Source organism: Calidris pugnax, unplaced genomic scaffold (genome assembly GCF_001431845.1).
Source record: "Calidris pugnax isolate Ruff unplaced genomic scaffold, ASM143184v1 scaffold8, whole genome shotgun sequence".
Classification (NCBI taxonomy): Eukaryota; Metazoa; Chordata; class Aves; order Charadriiformes; family Scolopacidae; genus Calidris; species Calidris pugnax.
The window spans coordinates 24,342,577-24,365,461 of record NW_015090830.1 but is presented as its reverse complement, the minus strand read 5'-3'; the positions used below and the strand labels follow the sequence as shown (position 1 = coordinate 24,365,461).

The 22,885-nt window shown below is 39.7% G+C and overlaps 1 protein-coding gene across 1 annotated transcript in view; it reads left to right on the top strand.

Annotated features, from left to right (window-relative positions):
• Positions 1-22,885, top strand: part of GPLD1 (glycosylphosphatidylinositol specific phospholipase D1) — a 36,327-nt gene that overhangs the window by 5,092 nt on the left and 8,350 nt on the right. The window contains exons 4-17 of the mRNA XM_014940878.1: positions 5,962-6,059; positions 7,234-7,344; positions 7,625-7,673; positions 8,159-8,213; positions 9,182-9,289; positions 9,990-10,017; positions 10,105-10,244; positions 11,187-11,252; positions 12,004-12,127; positions 12,673-12,806; positions 16,033-16,219; positions 17,229-17,339; positions 18,810-18,884; positions 19,315-19,471. Of these exons, the coding sequence (XP_014796364.1) occupies positions 5,962-6,059; positions 7,234-7,344; positions 7,625-7,673; positions 8,159-8,213; positions 9,182-9,289; positions 9,990-10,017; positions 10,105-10,244; positions 11,187-11,252; positions 12,004-12,127; positions 12,673-12,806; positions 16,033-16,219; positions 17,229-17,339; positions 18,810-18,884; positions 19,315-19,471 (1,443 nt within the window). The remainder of the gene's footprint in view (positions 1-5,961; positions 6,060-7,233; positions 7,345-7,624; positions 7,674-8,158; positions 8,214-9,181; positions 9,290-9,989; positions 10,018-10,104; positions 10,245-11,186; positions 11,253-12,003; positions 12,128-12,672; positions 12,807-16,032; positions 16,220-17,228; positions 17,340-18,809; positions 18,885-19,314; positions 19,472-22,885) is intronic.

Here is a 22,885-nt window from a genome sequence, read left to right as displayed (position 1 = left end):
AGTGGTGCCCAGTGACAGGATAAGAGATAATGGGCAAAAACTTGAACATAAGAAGTTCCATCTACACATAAGGAGGAACTTCTTTCCTGTGAGGGTGGCAGAGCCCTGGAAGAGGCTGCCCAGAGAGGTGGCAGACATAGGACAGATGAATAGTTTGGTTTGGGTGTTTGAAACTTTACTGTTTTTATAAGCAAAATGCTTGAATCAGTTTGGTGGCGTATTTTTCCGTCTTCTAAAACACAGGCATTATGTAACTGGAATGTTTGTGTCTGTGAGCCTTAGGCAGACAGGGTTTGGTTTGGAGAAAGAAGAGGAATACTTTACGCAATTGATGGGATTGTTATATTTAAACTAGACAATCACCCAGGTCATTTGTGGTAGCTCTGTTTTCAAATCGCCATGTATTAACTTTCCCATACCTGCATAAAATAAGTAAAATGCTGTAATGTGTTGGTTTCTACGGCTAACATGATGACAATTTTGTTCTGTGTCTCTAGGTAGGTTGCTCTTTGTAGCCTTAAAATCCTAGATTTGTAGACAATGAAGGAGAGAACTGAGTGAACGTCAAAGTGGGGAAATACTTCGGTTTTGAATGTCTTGTTTGCATGTGTTATTTTTAAAATCTGGTTTCTGCTGCAGTTCCTGCAGGAACACTCAGGAGTAGCATGAGCTTATTCTGAAATGTTTACTCATAAAAAATGGGCGGTTTTAATTGTTTGTTCTTCTGGTTTTGATTCTAAATCCATTTCTCAGATGTTGTTTCTATTCAGGTCATCTTCCCAGACTTTAAGTGCTGAATACATGCACCTCTGAACAGGTTCAAGGCTGGGATGATTCGTGGTGTTCATTTGAGACTGAGAGTATGTTCCCTTACTGAGTGTTGTACCCTTGCTCAGCGTCCTGCAAACATTCCCTTTTCCTAACGATATGTCAAGAAACCCATGGTAATTGGTAGGAGAAGTTGCTCTGCCTGAGGTTTGGCAAGTGCATACATCTGTGCAGGCTCAGGGCTCTAATTACTGAGTATAAGCTTCTGAAAACCGATTTGGCAGAACAGAGTGTATTTGCAAGAAATTTACGAAGAGAAACAAGTGTTTACGGATCTGTCCCAAAGCAGCCCTTTTTTTTTCTAATCAAGGAAGCATATTGCAGAAAACCTGCATTTATATAAGTTAAAGATCTAGGTTATCTGAGGAGTAATGTGTACACTGAACTGTTGGGTCATTATTTACAACGAATTTTGTCTGTTTGTCTGAAAATGACATTAAGCTGGGATTAGCTCTGGTGCTGCTAAAATCAATGCTTTTATGAATGTGCAAATAAGAGTCCATGATGATAAGATACTGAAAGTTAGTGCCAAATCCAAATACTGAATATTCCAGGAAAAAACAAAACAACAAACTGTAGAATAAAACTCCTCCGACTCAAAGCCAGCACCAAAGTCTCTCCTGGACAGAATTCTGAAAGTACTTTTGAAACGGTGAAAAGCTCTGCCTGTTCAAAATGTTGATGGTGTTCGGCGTGCTTGGCAGAGCTGTGCAGTGTCCTACATTGCCACGGCCTCCTTGCTGGAGGCAGCTCTGAGTGGGGAGGCTCTTTTTTTTCCCCCCCTGGGGGGGCTGCTCTCAGACCCACGGGGGCTCTGTGGAATGGTGGGGATGCACCATGAAACTTGTTTTAAGTGTCAACTTGTAGGACCTGGTCCCACAGGAATAATGAGAGAGGTTGAGGGAGAGGGGGAGGATGAAAAAACAAACTGCTAAACTGAGGTTCTCCCATGCTGCAAGGGGAGATGTGTCTTGAACTGGCTGACCCTCAAAGTGGTAGAGTTTTTTTTTTTTTTTTTTAATTTTAAAATTTAAAAATTTTTTTAATTACTATTTTTACGTTACTCTTGTTTTGGTGCAAGGTTGATCCTTGAGGTATCTTTAACGTATTTGTGTAGGATAGTTTAGATCCGTGGGTAAAATTCAAAGTGAGAGATGATTCAAACCCACACAGTTTTGTCTTGATCTTTTTCCAGAATGAGAGTGGGGTGGGTTTTTTTTGTGATGTGATTTAACTGGTAAGGATCAAATTACATTCAGCGTATTCTGGGTTATCTCAGTCAGTTTTAGTTTGTAAATAGCTTCTAGCAAGGAGTAAAACGTCGTGTGGGAAGGTAAGACAATAAATAACCCATCCATGCAATTTCAACTGAATAATCTTAGAGGCAACATTGAGTATTTTTAGAATAGTGTTAACAGATCACCTCTGGGATCTACCATTAGTTAGAAGGAAACTTCCTTAAAGAAAAGTGATGTCAGCTTGTTTCATTGTCTTGTTATGCTTGCACAATAAATATTTTGGCAGTAAGAATGTCTGCCTACTCAGTGAATAAATAGTATTATTTACCTTGCTGGCTTCATATTTTTGTTGGTTTTCATACATGTTAAAAATTAGTCAAACTGTTAAACATCCGCGTTGATTTCTGACATACCTTTTTCAATGATAGGGGCAGCAGTGAAATTTAAAATACAATTCATGTGGGTCCTTTACAGCTAGAATTTTATGATCTGTACGTGGTATTTGCTGGCTGTGATGGTGTCAGTTCACTGCTGGAGCTCAGTTCTGGACTTGGGGAGTTCCTGAGAAGGAACTCCAGCTTTGTTGGTCAAGGTTGGGAGTCTCAGAGAGAGACTGAGGAGATCTCAGTGCCCAGATGTGCAGCAGAAACAGCATTTCCTTATTAGCTCCCTAGGTGAGAAAACACACCCTCTCACAGGTGCAGCATTTTGTTGAGAAATCATGTTTCATGCACCTGTGGCACTTGGCTTAGGTGAGACGACGCCGTGTGTTCTGCTTTTGATAATGCTTCTAATGAAACATGGGCCTGGCCACAGTACCTGTAAATCAATACTTCAATATGTTGTTTTTCAGCACATAGAGCTCTGGAATTTTTCATTAAGCGTGAAGGGAATGTTAATTATAGACAGGTAGGAAGCATATTATCACTTAATTATCACCCTTTTCTTCTGAAAGTTTTTCTGAGACAGGTAGGAAGCATATTATCACTTAATTTTGTACACTTTTCTTCTGAAAGTTTTTCTCTCTGTCTTCTTGCCTTTCTTTTCTTTATTCTCAGTAATGCCTGTGTAAATATTCTGCCTAGTCTGTATTTTTACCTTTTTTAGTGAAAATCATTTGACTCCTTCTGAACACTATTACAAATATGTAGCAGTTATAATAAAGTGTATAATAATTGTGTGTGGTTTCCTGCATGTTTTCCCATCTTCTTAAGTCATACCCTCTGTGAGTACTTGTGTTAGGAGAATCAGTAAAGGACTTTCAGAAAGGAGATCTAATAAACACAAGGACAGCAAACTGACAGCAGGGTTTTGAATTTAGTCCACCAGATATATTATTTAACTGATTTCTGATGGGTGCAAATAGCTTTTTCTTTCACGGAAAAGAAAGAGCAGAGCAGCAGACCACTGTAAGCATGTGGACAGTTTTCATAAACGCAGAAACAAAACACATACGTGTGTTTAAAACATTTTAATATCCTTGAGGACAATGTAAAAGAAGACCATTTTATATAACTTGAGCTTTGATCACAGTAGAAAATCACTCAAGGGAAGTAGTCATGTTGTCTGCTGCAGACAGCCCTGCTGTGATTCAGAGGATGGAAGTCACAGCCCAGGCTTCATGTTTAGACCAAGAGGAGAAGGGCACCTTCAGAAGGTGACCTCACCAACACCTAAATTAGATCATACAAATACTTTCCTAAACGGCCTTTCAAATTACAGTATATACTGAGTAGCTTAGTTTCACTTAAAAGGGAGAGGGGAGCAAGGGGACTGATGGGGATTGACGACAATACTGAAATAACGTATTTTACCAAGATAATAGTTGTATCTTGCTGAATATTTAATTTTTATCTTTGATATTGACTGTAAACTGGGGTTTTGTGCTGTGTGATAACATTCTGATTCCTTTTTCCCCGTTCTTTTCCAGTTATTGCTAAACCACCAAGACGCATTTCAGGCTGGGAGCATTTATCCTGATGCCTTTTATCCTTCAATCTGCAAAAGTGGTAAGAAAAGCTGTATAAGTCTAACATTGTAACAACTGTATTCTTATGTGAAAATCTTATAGAATTTAGTAGGGTTGAAAATAGTTATGATGTTGTAAGAAAATGGGTATGGCCAAAGATACCTTCTTGCAAAAGGATCTGCCGTTTTTGTTAATATTTTGAGCCTTTTTGTAGACCTTTATAAGAGAATAATACATTTGGAAATGTTTTTAGAAAGTAGCTTTCCTTCACTGAAGTTGGGGGTCTATCTTGCCTCGTTTTATACTTGGGCCACTTGTCAGCATTCTCAGTCATTGTGGAAGAAATAGGTACCTCTGCAGATCTGAGCCGTTTTAATGGTGTGCCTCTAGATCCAAGAGCAAAGCCATCTCAGCTGCCTTTCCAGGCAGGAGACAAACATAGACGTAGAAGTCTAGTCTGTGAACGTGTAATTTTGGTCTAGCAAATCCCATCCTTATGTTATCTAGTTCAACTGCACTGTAAAATGTCAAGAGACCAAGAGGTGACTCAATCACCCACAAGGTCTCCTCTCTTGGCTTCAGCATTTAATATACCTTAATCTGCAGTTTCAGAGTTCTGTGTGAACAAACATGCTCTTCCTCCAAGCGTACTGACAGTCTGAACAATCTGTCTCCTGCCTACTGTTTCCCCCCTTAGAGAATTTAATATTGTGGTGCTTGGTCTTGTCACATCAGCATCACTTTGCCCTTGGCTTTATGTAGGTACACAGAAATTTTTAGGCAAGGTCACTGTTAGGTCCTACATAATCTGTCCAGTTCTGGGCTCCCCAGTTCAAGAAGGACAGGGAACTGCTGGTCAGGGTACAACAGAGGTGATAATACAGAGATGATTAAGGGCTAGAACATCTCTTTTACGAGGAAAGACTGAGGGACTTGGGTCTTTTTAGTCTGGAGAAGAGAAGACTGAGGGGGAAACTGATCAATGCCTATAAATACTTAAAGGGTGGGTATCAAGAGGATGGGGCCAGTCTTTCTTCAGTGGTGCCCAGTGACAGGATAAGAGATAATGGGCAAAAACTTGAACATAAGAAGTTCCATCTACACATAAGGAGGAACTTCTTTCCTGTGAGGGTGGCAGAGCCCTGGAAGAGGCTGCCCAGAGAGGTGGCAGAGTCTCTGTCTCTGGGGACGTTCCAAACCCACCTGGACAAGTTCCTGTGCAACCTGCTCTGGGTGGACCTGCTTTGGCAGGGGGGTTGGACCAGATGATCTCCAGAGGTCCCTTCCAACGCCGTATCATTCTGTGATTCTGTAATCTCTTCTGCATAAATCCAAGTGAGAATAATAATTGATGCTTCAAAGGAAAACCTAATTTTTCTTGCTTTCCTCTGCTCTTTTTCTTCTTCTGCACTGACTCTATCTTGGCAAGTTTGCCATTCTATTGAAAATGATGGTGATGACATAGCTCTCCTCCACCCTGAGGAAGCTGATACCTGTCCCAGAGCATGATATTTTGAGTTGGCTGCCATGCCCATCAGCTTTTCTGCCACACAATTTGATGCATTCATTTAGTCAACAGCTTCTCTGTCAGCTGTCCTTATCCTCGCCTCTTGGGAGGCAGTTTTTCGTTGTACTGTACCTACTCACAGGCACAGAAAAAGGGAGCAGGCACAAAATTTTCAGATGCTTCAAACCAAAATCATAGAAGGTAAATCTATATCTCTTTTGACAGTATATATCATATAAAAATACATCTCATTTGGCTCCTCATATAAGTGGTTTGCAAAATGTATCGTCTGTAGGATAGGAAATTGAACAAAAGTCTGTGGTTATTTTTCATGGAGAAAAACTTTGTCTTTTTTTTCTTTTTTTTTTTTTTCTTCCCCAAAGAATAAATCAAATACTGATATGATTTCATTGCAATAGGAATATTCCATGATGTGTCTGAGGACACTCACTGGTCACCATTTCTCAGTGCAAGTATTGACTACATCAGAAAGAATTATCCTCAGCCTTGGGAGGAGGTAAGAGAATTTCATTAACTTTTAACTTTGCATTCTACTGTTTCCTTCACCTTCACTTGTTGTTGTAATGTCATCCTTTGGGAAGTGTAGAAAAAAAAGTGTATGTTTTTAAATGAAAGTCTCTGCTGATATGGGAACATTTAAGATCCTGTTTTCATCTTTACCAGACAAAAAAATGACAGTTTCCACACAAAGTCTATCTCCAGTGTGGTCTGGTGCTTATGATACATTTCATGGGTCCAAACTTTGAAATGGAATTGGTGGTCTTGCATTATTTTCAGATCTGGTTAAGTGTTTGCCACTTGGAAATCAGGCATCGTTCAGAATTCTCACTTGTGAAATCTTGGACTTAGTCCTGATTTGCTCTTCTTAATAGTATATGAGCTGCATAGGAGCAGAAGAAATACAAGTTATCAAAAGTCTATGATTTTAAGAGTAATACTGTTTTATTTTCCTTATTGGAGAATTTGCTGTTCTCTCCCTGCTCTGGAGAATCATACAGGTGGAACAGTGTTTGAAAACATGAACTCTTTAAAACCTAAACAAATCTGCCTGTCTTTTGACTGGCCATTGGTAGGACTGATCTTGTGAACTGTTAACCCTCGGGCAGTATAAATTAATCAAAAAATATGATTCAGTTACAGATTTTTATATTATTCAATTACAGATTCTTATAAGACCTCTGGAACTTACAATGCTTCAATGCAGAGAAGTCTTTTCTGGAGAAATTGAAAGAATAAGATGAGTGATTTCATACCTGGTCTTTGATCAGGTACTTTTACAGCGAACAGCACTCGCACAGAAAGGTCTTTCTCTCCTGTGTGTACCTGCACAGCTCAGTGGTGACAGAGGAGGTTCATTCATTGGCAGTGGAAGTGTTTGTCCCCAGTCCAGAAAAAGACTTTAGTACACATCTAACTTGAAATACACAAGTTATCCTGACGTTAGCCATGTAATTCTTTGGCCTTGGACTGTACAAAGTGCTTAAAGCTTCTCAAGTCACAAAAAGTGACTTCAGCATCAAGGAATAAGCGGCCAACACTTTGTCACGCTAAGTTCTTGGATTGTAAGAGTTTCTAACCTCTATCCCTGTATAATGCACATATGTAAAATGCTTACTTCTTAAAGACCGGAGTAAAATTACTGATGTTACACGTGGATTGTTGTTGTGTAGGCTACAGAGAAGCTGGTGGCTTTCCTGTTTGGAATTGCTTCACATATGGTGGCAGATGTTAGCTGGCATAGCCTGGGCATCGACCAAGGATTTCTGAAGGCCATGGGAGAAGTAAGCCTGTATTATTTTATTTTTTTTAACTTAACTGACTGTATTGGAATTGATAGCTTAGCTTTGGACTCTGGTGGGGAGGGCAGAGAAAAGCTGGAGCCTTGTTTCAGGAAGATCTTCAAAGAGGTGCAATGTCACACATTCCATAAGAACGAAGGTTTGGGATCTGTGAACTTCAGTGCTGCTTGGACAATTTGTTTCTGCTCCTATGTTTGTATGGAAGGATGAGTGAAATAAACGGACGGTTCTCTTTTTTCTTTTTTTTTTTCTCTTTCTGCAGATCGATTTTCATGGTTCATACTCAGAAGCTCACAATGTTGGCGATTTTGGTAATGCTCCTGTTTGCTCATTGTAGATCCTTCCTTTGGAATAACTAGTCCCCTTCAAAACCACATGGGTGATTCTGGCTCTTACCCTGTGCAACACAGGAGCCAAGAATGAGTCCTAAGGACACTGTATTCTCACTCTCCCCTATAGTTTGCAAAGCCTTTCTATACCTGTTCTCATGCTCCATGTTTCAGGAGACATGATAGGGCAGGTGGATATTTGTATTAAAACCAAAACACAGGCTGAAGGTCAGAAAAATTTAAAGGGAGTCACTACTGTGTTTTTAAACTTTACACTATTCTTATTCTCTGAAAGTATGCTTTCAGGTGAACCATTTATGTATTCTAAATATATAGCTGGAGGATCTACTGTATAAACATAGATAACATAGGCATACATAGCTTCATCCATGCTGTTATCCATGATTAATACTTAACAGGTTTGGTTTGTTGGGCTTTGTGGGTTTTTTTCATTCTTCTATCTGCAGGAGGAGATGTAGTGAGTCAGTTTGAGCTGGACTTCAGTTATCTGGCCTCGAATTGGTAAGATAATGAGGTTACCTTCTTTAATAATTATTTCTGCTTACTCTGCATACACGCTATGTTTTTAACAAAATGCTATCCTTTGTCTTTCATTCAAAAGAAACTCTTGCAGCTATTGGAATTTTTCTGAGTTTGGCATTCCTTATATGCATATTTACTGTTCCCTGACATGACAAACTGGAAGGACAAAACAAAAAAGAATTTTACACATAGGAACACAGCAAGAAAGATTTAAATTATTTCTCTCTGAGGGGAATTATGAGTAGTTATATATAAAATAATCAGTGAAAATGATTTGCTGGAATGTCCTAGCAATTAGTTAAATAACTCAGTTAAATAAATCTTCCTTAGATTTCCATTTAAAGTTTTGGAAATTGATGATGTTTATGGTTATAGATGTTGTGGAATTCAGGCAGGTTTTAAAAGCATATAAAGAAGCAGCAGTTTTGGATAAACACATTTTTTTTTCTCACAGTTTTTGACTGAAATAAAAAACTCCCATGCCTTTTTTTCTGCTGATAAAGTAGGTCATTTGAGTCTTTTTTTTTAAGTAGGATGTAGTTAATCTAGGTGTAGAAGGCACCTTTGATTAATACAACTTTGGCACAGCTGTGGAAAATGTCTGCTTGGCTAGGAGTAGATTTGGCACAGCAGAGAGTTGGAGGACATCCTCCAAGAGTATGTGATCATGGAGGCAGGGAACCAGTGTGGGGAGTGTGGAAGTTCTACCAGCAGTAGCCACAGGGGAATGGTTCTTCAGGTTTCTTTGAACCTAAATAAGAGGAAGAACCTAATCCTAACCTTTGTGCAGAGAGTACCTGCACCTGCAGTCCTGGTCTTTGTAGCATCTGTAAATCTTCATGACCTTTAGAATATTTTAAAGCAGGCTATTGTTATCACAAAAACTGTAATCTTGTGTCAGGTGATGTGGAAAATTTCTTATTATAATACCTTTGTCTTGTTTTTAGGTATGTACCTGTCAAAGACCTAGCAGCTATCTATAAGGAATTTTATGGAAGAGAGGTCGTAACTGAAAGCACAATTACTGACTGTACTTACCTGCTGTTTCTTGAACTGTAAGTTGAATAGCTTTGTCTGGGTTTTCATCAGAGAAACATATGTAGGAAAATTTAGAATCCTATTTGAAATGCCTTATACATCAAGGCTAGCAATCTAGATTCCCTACTAGAGCCCAAAACCATAAAGCATCTGAATTTTTTTAATGGCTAGAATACAAATTCGGACTGCTTAATGACTTTTAAATTCATTATTACACCACAGATTCAACAACTTGGCTGTTTAACACATTAATGCTTAATTATTTGAGAACAGCTGTGCCTTCAAGTATCATTGCATTCTAGCATGTTAGCAATATAATTTTCACATACTGAAGGGGTAGTGTACACACCTAAAGAGGTCATTTACCTACACTTCATGTAGATCCTTTCAAGTCCAAGAATAATTCAAAAGGAACTTTTTTGTTATTTGGCAATGTCTGCTTTTTAATATCTTAAGCAGCCTAGCTGCATCCTTTATTTCAGGTAATTACCAGCAGTCACGCAGCAAACACTGTGTATCACCCCAAAATAAGGGCAGCCATAAAGTTAATATCATTATTTCTCACATTGCAACTTTTAAAAATGTATTAAAAACCAGCAAGGAAATGTAGTGACTTGCATAGTATTTACCATACATAAATCTTGAAAAGAACTGCTTAAATAAGTAAATATTATTTACTGAAGCAAATTTATTTCTGAAGATTATTTTTTTTTTCAGGCACGGAGAGAGGCTTGCTGTTGCCAAGGTTGGTTTTCTGTTTTCTTTATAAAAATCAACATATAGTGGGAAGACAAGGTAATCCATTTTACTAAGTATGTTGCTTGCCTCTTAGCTTTTTCCAACATATGCCAGTAAATCTCCATTTCTGGTGGAGAAGTTCCATGAGTATTTCCTTGGAGGAGTGGATGACATGGCCTTCTGGACAAACAACATTTTTGAGCTGACGAGCCACATGCTGGAGAACGGAACCAGGTATAGCGTGTTTCCTGCGATATGAAGCACAGCAGCCAAGTTCTGACACCCATTTAATTGTTCTTCTGAAGGCAGGTTCTTTCCTAGAAGAGGTGCTGAGCTTTAAATCCTCACTTGGACCAAGGGATTTCTGTGGCTGTCTTTTACCCCAGTGCACAGGACTACACAGGCCTGGAGTTCACATGTATTATATGTTCACACTCCTCTCCCCAGGGAAGGCTCTGGCATGTCCAGCTGATACTTAACAGGGAAAATTTGGGGTATTCTTTAAGATATACTTAAAGGCCTGCTTAAATATCATATAGCTGTGCCCTGAGGTTCTGCCTGGCCTGGCAGTCTGAGCAGTGTCCCTTCCTAGGGGAGGCCAGGTATTGCCTTCAGACACTTAAGGGAAATAGGATTAGAAAGAGTAAGCATATATAGTGCTGGAAACTCAGACTTGTACTTAGAATAATATATTTTTATAGAAGTTCTAGCCTTGTACCGCTTTGTTACAAATGTGCTCTTACTGTGAATAACTTTGTAAGACCAACTGTGGCAATTAATCCTTCCATTTACATAGAAAATATCACTGCAGCTATTTTGGGAAATGATGGTTTAAATACAGCGTGGCATAATCTGTTGTGTTCTTTGTTCCAGAATGGCACTTCCATTAGAAGTGCTTTAGATTAACAGAATTAGCAGAACATGTGACAGTAAATTTCCTTGAAGAGTTATATAAATACATATGAGATTCATATAGAGCCTAATCAAGGTCATTAGAATAAATATGAAAGGGGTTTCTAAGGATTATAATGATGCTCTGATTTTGAATAAACAGGGTTTCTTGAGAACAGTGATGACTTCTAACAGAGGATATCACTGAGGATAAAAGTTGCATTTTTTTAGTTTCACTTCCATTGTGGAAAAAATCTTTAAAATGTGTTCTGTGTGTTTCTTTAGTGGCTGCTTCCTGCCTGAGAACCCGCTGTTTATAAACTGCACAGGGGAGCACAAGGACAATTCTGTGTGAGTATAGCTCTGAGAGTTCAAAGATTTACTGGTGAAAGGAGAGCTTTCCTCTGGTGTGGACAGTGAGCTATGGAAAATTAAGAGAACTTTTGGTTTATCTTCTTGTGTGTGAATTTGAGATCCTCCTAACGTGAATAAGCAAGCTTTGTATAGGGGAACTGTGCACAACCTAGGAGACATTTTTACCTTCCAAGACAAGAATACTTACCTAGTGCTTGAAGTGCTAAGTCTGTGCACTTTATTTGGTTGTCACTTTTTGTTCCACTAATCGTGAAACTACTGATTCATGTTAACCCTTATCATAGCTAAGTTCTTTTCAGACATTGAAATGGGCTGCCCAGGGAGGTGGTTGAGGCACCATCCCTGGAGGTGTTCAAGAGACGGGTTGATGTAGTGCTGGGAGGTATGGGTTAGTGATGATGCTCCTTGTTTGTTGTGTGGGTGTCTATTTTTGTCAGTTAGGTTGACGGTTGGAGAACATGATCTTTAAGGTCCCTTCCAACCTAGAAGATTCTGTGATTCTCTCCTGATTTACGTACAGAAATACAGAACTCAGCTGTTTGGAGCACAAGTGTATGCATTCCTCTGAGCAAACATCTCAAGAGAAACCAGCTTTACTGGGAGTTGTACACGGGAGAAATGACCACCTGATTGCGTGCAATATGTTTGCCTCTGCTGGCTTTGTCATAAAATACTCAAGTCATTAATTCAGTTGTATTAATTGCTATTGGTGTCTTCTTTATTTCAGCAGAAACAAACAATCGAAGCATGAACGTCCCAAGAATACAACTTCTTTGCTTACAAAAACACTTGGAAAGAATATAAATTATACAGACAGAGGAGTTCACTTCAAAATAGAATCTTGGGCAACGGTAAGTGAGAAGTGACAGATGAAGCAGGTAAAATTCAGGTCAGCATAAAATTGTTCTAATTTCTGTCTGAAATGCTGCGCGATGGAGCACAGTCTCTGGATGTTAACAGAAGCCTCTAGCTTCACTTTATGCAGCTTCCAGAACCATTGTTAATCTAGAAGTTTAATTGTTAATTTAGAAGTGCATCGTAAATATTCAATTTTTGCACATTGTTTATTGTATAGTGAAGTTAGAACACATCTTGCAGTGCCAAAAATGGCAAATATATTTTTAGTATTTACACTTTATTTTTTTACATTTTACAGGATCATGTGATCACTTTGGGGGGTTGAGAATCCCAACAAAGCATAGCAGTGAACAATTAGCAGTGCTCCATTTAGAGCAGACAGATTTTTGTCTCTTTCTGAAGTGGTGCTTATGTCCTGACTCAGAGTCCACTTAGATCAACGTGGTGATTTCCACCGTTGGTGACTTGTCTTTTGAGGTGTTCCCTGATGTTCTCGAGTTTCAGCCATTCTTGTGTCTCTTTGTTATTTTTGTTTCAGAATTCCCTCCGCTTGATAAACCGTGCTTTTGCAAGCAGTGTCTGGAGAGCATTAGCACACCAGAAATCTTCTCAGCACATCTCCCAGCCAAAGGCTTCATATTTTCTGACTTCACCCTATGCTAGACTTGGATGGTTGGTAATATTTTTTCTCCCGCCTTCCTCTTAATATCTGAAAAATTTGCATATCCACCAAAATATTGATGTTTGTTCTTTGGACACTCTTTTAAGGTGACAATCCAAATCAATTAGTGGTACAAATCTGGCTTATATTTTCTTGAAGAACAAGTAAACCCATAAGACCTTTCGTTCAGACATGAGCATAAGTCTCCCTGTGTTGGTACTGAAAAAATTGTATCAAGAGCAAAATTTCCATTCAGATGTGAATTCTAGTCAGCAAACCTCTTTCTTTGGAAGGGTTGTCTTGTTATTTTTTTACGTTCTCTCCGTGGTGAAGGAGCTCAATGCTGTGTGTGTGATCAAGCTCAGAAAGGAAGGAACCAAAATGCCAACCAACATCAGTTCTAGTTCTGAGCAGTATAGGAACATTGTTACCCTTTTTTGGTTATTGATTTATCTTTGTGCAGAATTAATTGTCTGTCCCAAATTGATCACTGATGGTGCCTACCAAGGGTTCTTGGAAACACTACAAGGCTAATAGGGAGTTTGAAGATATACATAGGACACAGAAAGAGGTGTATTCTTTCTCCTTGCCAGAGAGGTTCTAGCTTGACTTGCAACAAAGAAGAGTAATAAGACGAATTTAATTGCTGCTCCTCTTACTTTATTTCTTCTCACTCAAAATTTGAAGATTTAATTCTTGAGTTTACTTCATACCAGCCAAATTAACAGGAGTTCGTTCTTTTCTCTCCACATTCCCTCTCTAAACTCCAACGTGTTACTGATGCCTGTGATCCCTTTGCTTATCTTAAGTCCATTGATTAAATCAGAGGTTCAGTTAAAAAGACGTTTAATTAAAAGCAGTTCCTATGGATCTCAGATGCATTAATGGAAGATGAGTCTTTAAGGCTTGGAGAACATGATCTTTAAGGTCCCTTCCAACCTAGAAGATTCTGTGATTCTCTCCTGATTTACGTACAGAAATACAGAACTCAGCTGTTTGGAGCACAAGTGTATGCATTCCTCTGAGCAAACATCTCAAGAGAAACCAGCTTTACTGGGAGTTGTACACGGGAGAAATGACCACCTGATTGCGTGCAATATGTTTGCCTCTGCTGGCTTTGTCATAAAATACTCAAGTCATTAATTCAGTTGTATTAATTGCTATTGCTGTCTTCTTTATTTCAGCAGAAACAAACAATCGAAGCATGAACGTCCCAAGAATACAACTTCTTTGCTTACAAAAACACTTGGAAAGAATATAAATTATACAGACAGAGGAGTTCACTTCAAAATAGAATCTTGGGCAACGGTAAGTGAGAAGTGACAGATGAAGCAGGTAAAATTCAGGTCAGCATAAAATTGTTCTAATTTCTGTCTGAAATGCTGCGCGATGGAGCACAGTCTCTGGATGTTAACAGAAGCCTCTAGCTTCACTTTATGCAGCTTCCAGAACCATTGTTAATCTAGAAGTTTAATTGTTAATTTAGAAGTGCATCGTAAATATTCAATTTTTGCACATTGTTTATTGTATAGTGAAGTTAGAACACATCTTGCAGTGCCAAAAATGGCAAATATATTTTTAGTATTTACACTTTATTTTTTTACATTTTACAGGATCATGTGATCACTTTGGGGGGTTGAGAATCCCAACAAAGCATAGCAGTGAACAATTAGCAGTGCTCCATTTAGAGCAGACAGATTTTTGTCTCTTTCTGAAGTGGTGCTTATGTCCTGACTCAGAGTCCACTTAGATCAACGTGGTGATTTCCACCGTTGGTGACTTGTCTTTTGAGGTGTTCCCTGATGTTCTCGAGTTTCAGCCATTCTTGTGTCTCTTTGTTATTTTTGTTTCAGAATTCCCTCCGCTTGATAAACCGTGCTTTTGCAAGCAGTGTCTGGAGAGCATTAGCACACCAGAAATCTTCTCAGCACATCTCCCAGCCAAAGGCTTCATATTTTCTGACTTCACCCTATGCTAGACTTGGATGGTTGGTAATATTTTTTCTCCCGCCTTCCTCTTAATATCTGAAAAATTTGCATATCCACCAAAATATTGATGTTTGTTCTTTGGACACTCTTTTAAGGTGACAATCCAAATCAATTAGTGGTACAAATCTGGCTTATATTTTCTTGAAGAACAAGTAAACCCATAAGACCTTTCGTTCAGACATGAGCATAAGTCTCCCTGTGTTGGTACTGAAAAAATTGTATCAAGAGCAAAATTTCCATTCAGATGTGAATTCTAGTCAGCAAACCTCTTTCTTTGGAAGGGTTGTCTTGTTATTTTTTTACGTTCTCTCCGTGGTGAAGGAGCTCAATGCTGTGTGTGTGATCAAGCTCAGAATGGAAGGAACCAAAATGCCAACCAACATCAGTTCTAGTTCTGAGCAGTATAGGAACATTGTTACCCTTTTTTGGTTATTGATTTATCTTTGTGCAGAATTAATTGTCTGTCCCAAATTGATCACTGATGGTGCCTACCAAGGGTTCTTGGAAACACTACAAGGCTAATAGGGAGTTTGAAGATATACATAGGACACAGAAAGAGGTGTATTCTTTCTCGAGCAGTATAGGAACATTGTTACCCTTTTTTAGTTATTGACTTATCTTTGCAGAATTAATTGTCTGTCCCAAATTGGTCGCTGATGGTACCTACCAAGTGTTCTTGGAAACACTACAAGATTAATAGGGAGTTTGAAGATATACCTAGGACACAGAAAGAGGTGTATTCTTTCTTCTTGCCAGAGAGGTTCTAGCTTGACTTGCAACAAAGAAGAGTAATAAGACGAATTTAATTGCTGCTCCTCTTACTTTATTTCTTCTCACTCAAAATTTGAAGATTTAATTCTTGAGTTTACTTCATACCAGCCAAATTAACAGGAGTTCGTTCTTTTCTCTCCACATTCCCTCTCTAAACTCCAACGTGTTACTGATGCCTGTGATCCCTTTGTTTATCTTCAGTCCATTGATTAAATCAGAGGTTCAGTTAAAAAGATGTTTAATTAAAAGCTGTTCCTATGGATCTCAGATGCATTAATGGAAGATTTGTTTTTATTTAATTCAAGAAAACAAAATTAAAATATGTGATATGAAAAATGCTGTGTAGATTTTTACAAAAATAAATGGGGAAAGACTGGTCTTGGTTTACCTGAAAGAAGCAACAGTATTTATTTTCTGCTAATGTTGTGGTAGCCTGGAAGCTAATGCTGTGGTTTTGTTGACTCCCTTTGCTGTTCAGGGCAATGATCTCAGCTGACCTAAACCAGGATGGGTATGAAGATCTGGTGGTTGGAGCCCCAGGGTACAGCACGTTGGGCCGTGTTCAGATAGGACGGGTCTACGTGGTCTATGGCAACCAGGCAGGTTTGCCACCAGAGGACATGGATCTAGATGGGAAAGCTGACCAAGTACTGCAGGGCCATCAGGTGAGGCGTCAAGGCAGATATTTTATCACTTACAGTTTTTTTCCTGAAAAAGTGGTAAATTTTGACTGACCGACAGTATCATTAATATGGATGAGGATTATTCCTGAAATATACTTTTCAAGAAATATAACCATTCCTTAAGTCACAGGAACGATTAAAGCAGCGGTGATCTGTAGGTTCACTTTTATTGCTGTGCCAGGTAAGTGGGTATTAAAACATAATTTGCCCTTGAATAAAACTGAAGTAATGTCTCTGTCAGTCACAGTATAGCTCATTCGTGTCCCTGCATTTAAGAAAATACTCTGATTTTTCTCTTTCTTTTTCGTCTAAAATGATTAATTCAATATAAGTTTCAATTCCTTTGAAGCTACATTTTTTCATTAATCGATAACTTCTCACAAAACCATTGTTTGTCTTTACTAAGAGTACCTGTTATTTTAAAAGAAGAGAAGACTATGATTTGACACGATGGGGACTGGCTTGTAACTGAGAAGCAGGATCAAATAAGTATAAGTAATAAAGAGGATCCTTTGTAGAAAGTATCTCTTTTCACAAAGAAGAGAATAGAGAGAGATGAGATACATTTCCTTTTAATCTGTTTCTGTGTTTATAAACCGTGGAGTAACAGCTGCTGTCGTCTTACAGAGTGTTTCAGTGCTTCACACCTATCATGCTGTTATTGGGAAAGGTCAGAAGCTTCACATCAATGGTGCACTAGGCTCAGAGGGAGAAATAGCAAAGCAGCACTGTGTTGTGCTCAGTTATCTTGCATTTTAACACCTCCACTTGCTCAAACAGAGCAGTTGACTCCGAGTTAGTGTATTAGGCTGATGGTTATTACTTGGGAGAACAGCGATGCTAAGAAACATCTTAAGAATTGTTGGGATAGATTTTTGTCATCTCTGTTACTGGTTCTTCCCTGTGCTGTGATTGCAAATGTGTGTTAGGTTCTGATGGCTTTGTCTTGAAAACGTCTGTTATTTCCTGACAGCAATCCCTCTTCTTTTAGCCTTCAGGAAGATTTGGTTCTGCATTGGCAGTCCTGGACTTCAATGAGGATGGAGTGCCAGATCTGGCAATTGGAGCACCTTCTGTGGGATCGCAGTTTCTTACTTACAAAGTAAGCCACACGCATGTGTTTGTTGGGTTTTATCCCCCTCCAAATGGAACACTTTTATTGATATGCATTTTCTTGGACAGTGGAATAAGAGAGGGAATTTCTGTTGTTGCTCAAGGTGACATTGTAATTTAAACACAAATGTTGATAACGTTTGTGGGTACTCTGACTAGAGCAATGACAGCTATCTGTATCTCTCTTTCAGTGGCCTTTTTGCACATTACAAATCCAGATCAGATTGCAGCTTTGCAGGACTGATGTGCAGGAAATGTAAGGGGCCATTCATGAAATACGAGTCCACCCTTTTTATTTAGGAGCAGAGAGTCTAGAACGGACCTCATGGGTCAGTGAGCCTTGTCATCTGCTGTTACAGGCCAACAGATGATATCTAAAATGTGATATGAACTCAGCCACACTTGCTAAAATAATCTAGTTACAGAGGCTGAATGACTTGCAGTTTACAAGATCAGCCCATGGAATGGTTCCTGAGTATTTTCAATCCATGCAAACTGAGAGGCAAAATGTTTTGGTTTAAACTACGTCCATTAAGCTTACAACTCTTCAGAATTTCAGATACTAACTCAGATGCCTAAATGGAAACTTAAAAGTTGATAACGTTTGTGGGTACTCTGACTAGAGCAATGACAGCCATCTGTATCTCTCTTTCAGTGGCCTTTTTGCACATTACAAATCCAGATCAGATTGCAGCTTTGCAGGACTGATGTGCAGGAAATGTAAGGGGCCATTCATGGAATACGAGTCCACCCTTTTTATTTAGGAGCAGAGAGTCTAGAATGGACCTCATGGGTCAGTGAGCCTTCTCATCTGCTGTTACAGGCCAACAGATGATATCTAAACAGTGATATGAACGCAGCCACACTTGCTAAAATAATGGAGTTACAGAGGCTGAATGGCTTGCAGTTTACAAGATCAGCCCATGGAATGGTTCCTGAGTATTTTCAATCCATGCAAACTGAGAGGCGAAATGTTTTGGTTTAAACCATGTCCATTAAGCTTACAACTCTCCAGAATTTCAGACACTAACTCAGATGCCTAGAGGGGAATCTAAAGGCTTTTCTGTAGACCCACTAGCTTGGAAAATTGCATGCATCTGTTGTGCCTGGCACTGTGTGCCATTGCATTAAATAATAATTAACAAAATTTGAGCCACCTGAATGTGTGCATAACAAGTGTAAATATACAGTATACTGTCCTTGCTCCTTACCCACCATGTGATGAAAATGTACCTATCCAGTTTGTTGTCTGGTTATAACAGTACCCATTACAGCAAGGGTATTCTTAGGTTTTGGGGTGGAAAAGACAATATTATGAGAAGGCTCTGATCGGAAAAATGCAGTTGGATAAATAGCCCTTTGCAGAACTGTGTTTTTCCTTGTGCTTTTGTCTTGGATTTCGTACTTAGTGTGGACATGCAGATGCTCTCATGCTGTGTTTGCTTTTCTTGCTGTTTAGGGTGCTGTGTATGTCTATTTTGGCACTGAGGGAAGAGGCTTGGCATCTGAACCGAACGTTACCATCACTTGTGAGGTATATCATTTGGGTTAACACAGGGCTACGCAGGCTGGAGGTGGGATAAAGGGGAAAGGGGCTTATGGGCTTAAAAAAAAAAAAAGGTTAAAATCAAGCTTCTTGTTGCAAGGGAATTTAGATTGATGGAGATGGTGAAAGGAGGTGCTCACCTATGTTGGTTGTACGTAGGAAAGACATTTGTACTCCAGTGCAGGGCAGGCAGCAGGGTGAACAGAAAAATGCATAGCCCTCAAAAAAAAAACTACAAACAAACAAACAAAAAACCTCAAACCCAAAAGCCAAAGAAAACAAAATTGAAGTCAGGGAGTGGGAGGGTAATTTGATCAGAAACAGCCAAAGTTAGCTCTTTAGAAGTAAATTGCTGTGTTTTGTTACAGAATTGGTGGTTTCAGTTCCATTTCAGGCTTAAACTAACTGTTTATTGCAGTATTCCTACTGTAACCTTGGTTGGTCCCTCCTGGCAGCTGATGTTGACAGGGATGGAAACGCTGATCTGGTTGTGGGCTCTCCCTACGCACCCGGTGGTGGGCAGCAGAGAGGATTTGTGGTTGCATTTTACTCTTATTTCAACAGGAGTGACCAAGGTAATATTCATTGAGTAAATTAACCCTCCCATATTTTATGTGACTATTCGTTTCTTCCTAATTAGTCATAGGATAATTCAGGTTTGAAGGGATCTCAGGAGGTGTCTAATCCAGTATCCTACTGAAAAAGGGGACAGCTATGAAGTCAGACCAGATTGCTCAGGAATTTATCCAGTCAGATCTGAAACCTCTCCAATGATAGAGATTGCACAGCCAACTCTGGGCAGCTGTTCCACCTCTTGGCTGTCCTCATAGGGAAAAAAAAGTCTTGTTACAGCCAGTATGGACCTCCCTTGTCTCAGTTTATGCTCGTTGTCTATTGTCCTCCCACCAAACATAATGAAGTCAGAGGTGCAGAAGACATTGAGTGCCCCAGTACACTGGGAAGAACCTGGCTCTTTGTGAACCCCCTTGTAGGTACTGGCAGGCTGCTGTGAGGTCCTCTCAAAACCTTCTTTTCTCCAGGCTGAATACGTCCAGCTCCCTCAGTCTCTGCTCACAAGTGCAAGTGCTGCAGCCCTGAGCCATCTTGGGGACCCTCTACTAAATTTGCTGTGGTTTATCAACATCTTTACTGTTTTGTGGGGTCCAGAACTGAACAACGTGTTATAGGTGTGGTCTAGGGAGGAGTAAAGGGGGAACAATCACTTCTCTCAGTCTCTTTGCCACTCTCCTGCTTATATGGCCTGGGATGCTGTTGGCCATCTCTGCTGTCAGAGCCTCCTGCTCAACACTCTGCCCACCAGGATCTCCAAGGCCTTTTCCACATGGCAACTCCCCAGCCTGTATCACTGCAAGGGCACCTCCTTTTCCAGGCACAACAGCTTTGTGTTGGTCCTTGCTGAGTTTTGTGAGGTTCCTGTCAGCTTACCTGGGTCCTTCTGAATGGTAGACCAAGTGTCCCACAGTCTCCTGCCATCCGCCAGCTTCATGAAGGGCATGTTGTTGCCTTCTCCAAATCATTTCTTTAAAATCAAGTCTTTAACAGCATGAGTTTGAAGATAGCTCTCTGAAGAGCTCTCTTGCCACAGGCATTCAGAGTATAACCCACTAACTGCTGCCCTGAGAGGGTGATCATCTCAGCCAGGATGAGTCCCATCTAGTTGTCCACCCATCCAAACTCCAATGTCCCAGCGTGGATACAGGAACATTGTGGGAGACAGCATTGAAAGCCTTGCTAAGGCAATGGATACAACTGTGTGTTGGTGATACCAGGGAGGACTCACTAGTCTTCCTTTAAAATTTACAAATGTACCTCAAAAAGTGAAATTTTATCATTCTGTATGCTCCTGCGAGTGGCTAACGAGGAATGCTACAAGTGAATAGAGCTAATGAGTACGGGTGATGAGGACTGCTGTGAATGAGGGAGGAAAGGCCACATTAATAGGGGGTGTAATTCAATACACAGCTATTCAGAGCTTTGTCAGAATCAGGTAATTAAGATTTCCAGTAACGCTTAATTTTTATGGCTCGTTCTACTTCATGTAAAATTAGAAACCACAAGGAAAATAGGTTTCAAAACACTGCTGACTGACATTTTTGCAAAGCCAAAACACAGGATGAGTTATTTGAATTAAAGCCATAATTAATGGAATTATTGGAAGCTTCCCCACCCACCGCCCTTGAAGAATTACAAGTTCTGATAAACAGTTTCAGCGTCGTCTTGTCCCTGAGAAGGAGTCACCAGTTTAGGGTGGGTTTGACTGGTAGTTTTTATGTACTTTGTGTAGGCTATTGCAAGGGTTTAAGAGGAGGCTGTGCTGAATAAAGGCTTTCACCAGGCAGTGCAGTTGCAGACTGGGAAAGCAACATTAGCCATAACTGGTACCATATCATGGACCATGGTGTAACTTTGCTTATGGAAACTTCTTGTCGTAGGATGAATTAGCAGAGAGTTGATAATGAATTTTTCTATGCCAGGGTGCACCCAGATCTTAACTCATATTGGGTATTCTTAGGTTTTGGGGTGGAAAAGACAATATTATGAGAAGGCTCTGATCGGAAAAATGCAGTTGGATAAATAGCCCTTTGCAGAACTGTGTTTTTCCTTGTGCTTTTGTCTTGGATTTCGTACTTAGTGTGGACATGCAGATGCTCTCATGCTGTGTGCTGTTACAGGCCAACAGATGATATCTAAAATGTGATATGAACTCAGCCACACTTGCTAAAATAATCTAGTTACAGAGGCTGAATGACTTGCAGTTTACAAGATCAGCCCATGGAATGGTTCCTGAGTATTTTCAATCCATGCAAACTGAGAGGCGAAATGTTTTGGTTTAAACCATGTCCATTAAGCTTACAACTCTCCAGAATTTCAGACACTAACTCAGATGCCTAGAGGGGAATCTAAAGGCTTTTCTGTAGACCCACTAGCTTGGAAAATTGCATGCATCTGTTGTGCCTCGCACTGTGTGCCATTGCATTAAATAATAATTAACAAAATTTGAGCCACCTGAATGTGTGCATAACAAGTGTAAATATACAGTATACTGTCCTTGCTCCTTACCCACCGTGTGATGAAAATGTGCCTCTCCAGTTTGTTGTCTGGTTATAACAGTACCCATTACAGCAAGGGTATTCTTAGGTTTTGGGGTGGAAAAGACAGTATTATGAGAAGGTTCTGATCGGAAAAATGCGGTTGGATAAATAGCCCTTTGCAGAACTGTTTCTTTCCTTGTGCTTTTGTCATGGATTTCGTACTTGGTGCTGACATGCAGATGCTCTCATGCTGTAGAGTCCACCCTTTTTATTTAGGAGCAGAGAGTCTAGAATGGACCTCATGGGTCAGTGAGCCTTCTCATCTGCTGTTACAGGCCAACAGATGATATCTAAACAGTGATATGAACGCAGCCACACTTGCTAAAATAATGGAGTTACAGAGGCTGAATGGCTTGCAGTTTACAAGATCAGCCCATGGAATGGTTCCTGAGTATTTTCAATCCATGCAAACTGAGAGGCGAAATGTTTTGGTTTAAACCATGTCCATTAAGCTTACAACTCTCCAGAATTTCAGACACTAACTCAGATGCCTAGAGGGGAATCTAAAGGCTTTTCTGTAGACCCACTAGCTTGGAAAATTGCATGCATCTGTTGTGCCTGGCACTGTGTGCCATTGCATTAAATAATAATTAACAAAATTTGAGCCACCTGAATGTGTGCATAACAAGTGTAAATATACAGTATACTGTCCTTGCTCCTTACCCACCATGTGATGAAAATGTACCTATCCAGTTTGTTGTCTGGTTATAACAGTACCCATTACAGCAAGGGTATTCTTAGGTTTTGGGGTGGAAAAGACAATATTATGAGAAGGCTCTGATCGGAAAAATGCAGTTGGATAAATAGCCCTTTGCAGAACTGTGTTTTTCCTTGTGCTTTTGTCTTGGATTTCGTACTTAGTGTGGACATGCAGAT